The 3,165-nt window shown below is 45.3% G+C and overlaps 1 protein-coding gene across 2 annotated transcripts; it reads right to left on the minus strand.

Moving 5' to 3' along the window:
• Nucleotides 1-400: 400 nt before the first annotated feature.
• Nucleotides 401-2,396, minus strand: LOC124684439. 2 transcript variants are annotated; one of them, XM_047218751.1, is made up of 4 exons: nt 2,297-2,396; nt 1,947-2,192; nt 1,616-1,730; nt 401-517 (listed from the first exon to the last, which is right to left on the minus strand). In XM_047218751.1, exons 1-3 carry the CDS (start codon nt 2,384-2,386, stop codon nt 1,641-1,643), a joined length of 426 nt encoding a protein of 141 aa, XP_047074707.1. In that variant the 5' UTR covers nt 2,387-2,396; the 3' UTR covers nt 401-517; nt 1,616-1,640. The 2 variants fall into 2 exon arrangements, with proteins under 2 accessions (XP_047074707.1, XP_047074706.1); XM_047218750.1 differs by having other exon boundaries at nt 1,942-2,192.
• Nucleotides 2,397-3,165: the final 769 nt, after the last annotated feature.

Raw genomic sequence — 3,165 nt, forward strand, 5'->3', positions numbered from 1 at the left:
CAATTGCTCAGCTGAGCTGTTCTAGCCTTCTAGGTGCTGCAATTACTAATATTAAGCCATCAACAAGTGGATTTTGCAATTCCTTTGCTCTCATTGAACTCAATCTTTAACGTGGGAAACATGATGCAAAGACATAGCATCAAACAAGCAGGGACAAATATCTAGTGCAGTGAGCATGAATTTCCATCTACATGACCCGAAGGGGATACCTTCTTCGAGCTCTTCTTGGATGATGGTGGTGACCGTCCCCGCTGCTCCTAACCTGCCGCTCCCCACTAACTTGCCGCTCCCCACGGGCCTCACCGGACGGCTTCGAGTCCCCATGGACGGATGGACCTCGCTGGACGCTGCGGCTCCCCATGGACTTCCCCGGACGCTAGCTGCTCCCGATGGGCCATCATCAACTTGTACGCTGGCAGGTTGGTATTCGCCATGAGGGCCTGGGGAATGGCATGCAGCTGGACGGCACGCTCAGCACCCTCGACTCAATGCAGATCAGATTCCTCTTCTGTGTTGTCTGCACATCAGAACGCACACAGGAATGAGTACAAACTAGACGCACACAGGAATGAGTACAAACTAGAGTATTCCATCATTTCCTAGGAGCCAAATGCTAATAAGGTATAATGCACAACTAAGAGAATGCTTACAGAATACAGTCATAGTTTTTTTTAGCACAATGTTGTTGTTTACTATGTCCTGGCAAAATGGGGTCGAATTGGATATAACACAATATCAGTCAGCAGAAGGTAAAAAATGCAGATTACAGGTCATTTAATGTATGGGGTTCCCTATAGCAAGTGACTTCAAGCATCACTGTCAGAATCTAGTAAAGTCAAATTTATACTTTCCAACAGCAGAGCTTAAAGGGAGATCTAGTTGTTATTGTGTCTACTGGCTTAGGAAAAAGCGGATAAGACATCAACATACAGTAGATCATAAAAGTTGCAGATTATATGTCATTTGTTGTATGGGATTCTCAATAGCAAGATTTCTACCATCAGTCAGAATCCAGTATGGTCAAAATTATACTTTTCAACACCAGGGTTAAAACGAGGTCTAGTTGCTACCATGTGAAATGGCAAGGCAAAATGAGACAAGACATCATCAGCAAGCACAGTATAAAAGTTGCAGATTATGAGTCATTTGGTGTATGGGTTCCCCATAGCAAAAAGATTTCTAACATCACAGTGAAATCTAGTAAATTCAAATTTATACTTTCTTTAGCTACCCAAAAGCAGATCTTGTTGAAGAGTTTTAAATACCAGCAATAAAAAATCCAGGCTTTCCTCAGCCAGTTTAGCTTCTTTGCCTCTAGAATGATCTCTTCTTCACAAAAGATTTCTGTGTTAGTCATCCTCGACTTACAGGTGCACCCTTAGGGAAACCAAATGCACTGGTTAGACGACATGACCAAATTTATATACACAAAAATAGGGGCAATCGTGATAAGAGATCAGTTCAAGCTAACTAATTTTGCAGGTCACCGCAATGATTAGAATAAACCAAAGGTAAAATTCTACACCCAAAAAAAAAGCTACTCAGCTAAAATTCTCTTGGCCAGTCCACAGCAACCTAAATATGGAACCATTAGTGACGGAAACCGGGTCCTCACCTGCATGCAAAGCGGCCCCAGTAGATTAGCTGCTCTTGACGGAGAGCTCATAGCCGGTCGGCAGCAACCGGAGTGCAATTGTTGATGTCTGCGCCTCCTCAGACATGATTTTAACCTAAAAAATTACACAGGTTTTTAGTACTGTGGATACATAAGCAACAAACAAATTGAGTGCATCCATTGTCCTATACACCCTCTGACTATGCACACAAGAGATGTACATCTATATATGCATGCTTTGCAGTGTGTACACATTCAGCCGGAGAAAAGAAACAAATTTTAGCAAGAATACATGGAGGATGAGGAGGAGAGAGAGAGAGAGAGACCTTACTGGAAGCTGCAGGTTGGGGAGGTCGCCAGGAGCAGCGAGAGGGAGTGGTAGCCGGTAGCAGGTCAGAGTCCATGCAAGCTTTTGTGTCCTCCCTCCTCCCGCTGCTGGATGTCTCGCCACCTTGCTCAGCCAAGAGGACCATGGAGCTCCGCTGCCTCTCCGGCACCTGTCCCTTGGCTCACTCGTTGTAACTCGGCCATAAACAGTCACAGGGTACCCATCGTCGCCATCAACACCATCAATAACCTGCGATAAGAGATAGTTTATGCATCTTATATAGAAGAAGGCATGTGCTGGATTTGAGCTAAACTAAATAGAACGATGGGAGATGAAACTGGAACTCAACTTACAGAGCTTGTCCAAGTGATTGGGGCTAGTTTTTGGTGAAGAAGCCGGGGGTGAAGACGAAGGGCCCATCGATGAGCGCGGCTTTGGGCCATGGCAGCAACAGTGAAGCCCTCTTCCAGTCAGAGGGCCAGCTGGCGGTACATGACCCCCAGACCAGCTCTTCAAACCTGACACGGCCTACATTACACACCATGTGCACCCTCAGATAACAGAATCATATATCTTTACTATGAGCAGATGAATGGCAGACGGTCAATACCCTTCATGGTGGAACTTCATGTTAATGCTTCAGCAGCCTTCTCTGTAGAGTTATCTCCCGGCTTCGCCTACTTTGTTTCCTGGTTTTTCACAATAGCCTTAATTGCATCTTCAGCAATACAGTAGAGCTTAACTGATGGAAGTGACAGGTGTTTTGTGATCTCACTGCAAACAAGGAGCACTGAATATTTTCATATTTCTACAGAACTCAAGGTGATCGATATGATTCAAGAGCGTATTGGAGACAGTAAGCAATCAACAGCGACATTGCAATAATAGAAAAACAAAATAAATGAGTTTAATCATTCCAAAACAAACAAAGGATATATAAAGTAACATCATGATCTACATCTTTTCTATGATTTAATGAGCATCCACATTCATTTGGAATTTAAACAACTAGGAAGGGGAATTTGAGGTCGGTGTCAACTAACTTAGAGAGCAGCGGGTGGAGGACGCCGGGAGGGGTGGTGCTGCTCGACGTGAAGCAGCGGCGGCGGTGCATGACCCCGCAGCACCATCGCTGGAGCTGGTTCCATCACCACACAAACCACCGGCTAGGGTCAGCCACATCGGCAGCGGACGGGGACTGAATGGCTAGGCTTGTCGGGCT

Source organism: Lolium rigidum, chromosome 1, assembly GCF_022539505.1.
Source record: "Lolium rigidum isolate FL_2022 chromosome 1, APGP_CSIRO_Lrig_0.1, whole genome shotgun sequence".
In the NCBI taxonomy this organism is placed as follows: domain Eukaryota; kingdom Viridiplantae; phylum Streptophyta; class Magnoliopsida; order Poales; family Poaceae; genus Lolium; species Lolium rigidum.

Coding starts and splice junctions, on each gene's coding strand:
- LOC124684439 (XM_047218750.1), bottom strand. CDS start 2,386: ATGGCCCAAAGCCGCGCTCATCGATGGGCCCTTCGTCTTCACCCCCGG. Junction 2,193..2,296: donor CAATCACTTGGACAAGCTCT/GTAAGTTGAGTT, acceptor CTCTTATCGCAG/GTTATTGATGGTGTTGATGG. Junction 518..1,615: donor TGGGGCCGCTTTGCATGCAG/GTGAGGACCCGG, acceptor TCTGATGTGCAG/ACAACACAGAAGAGGAATCT.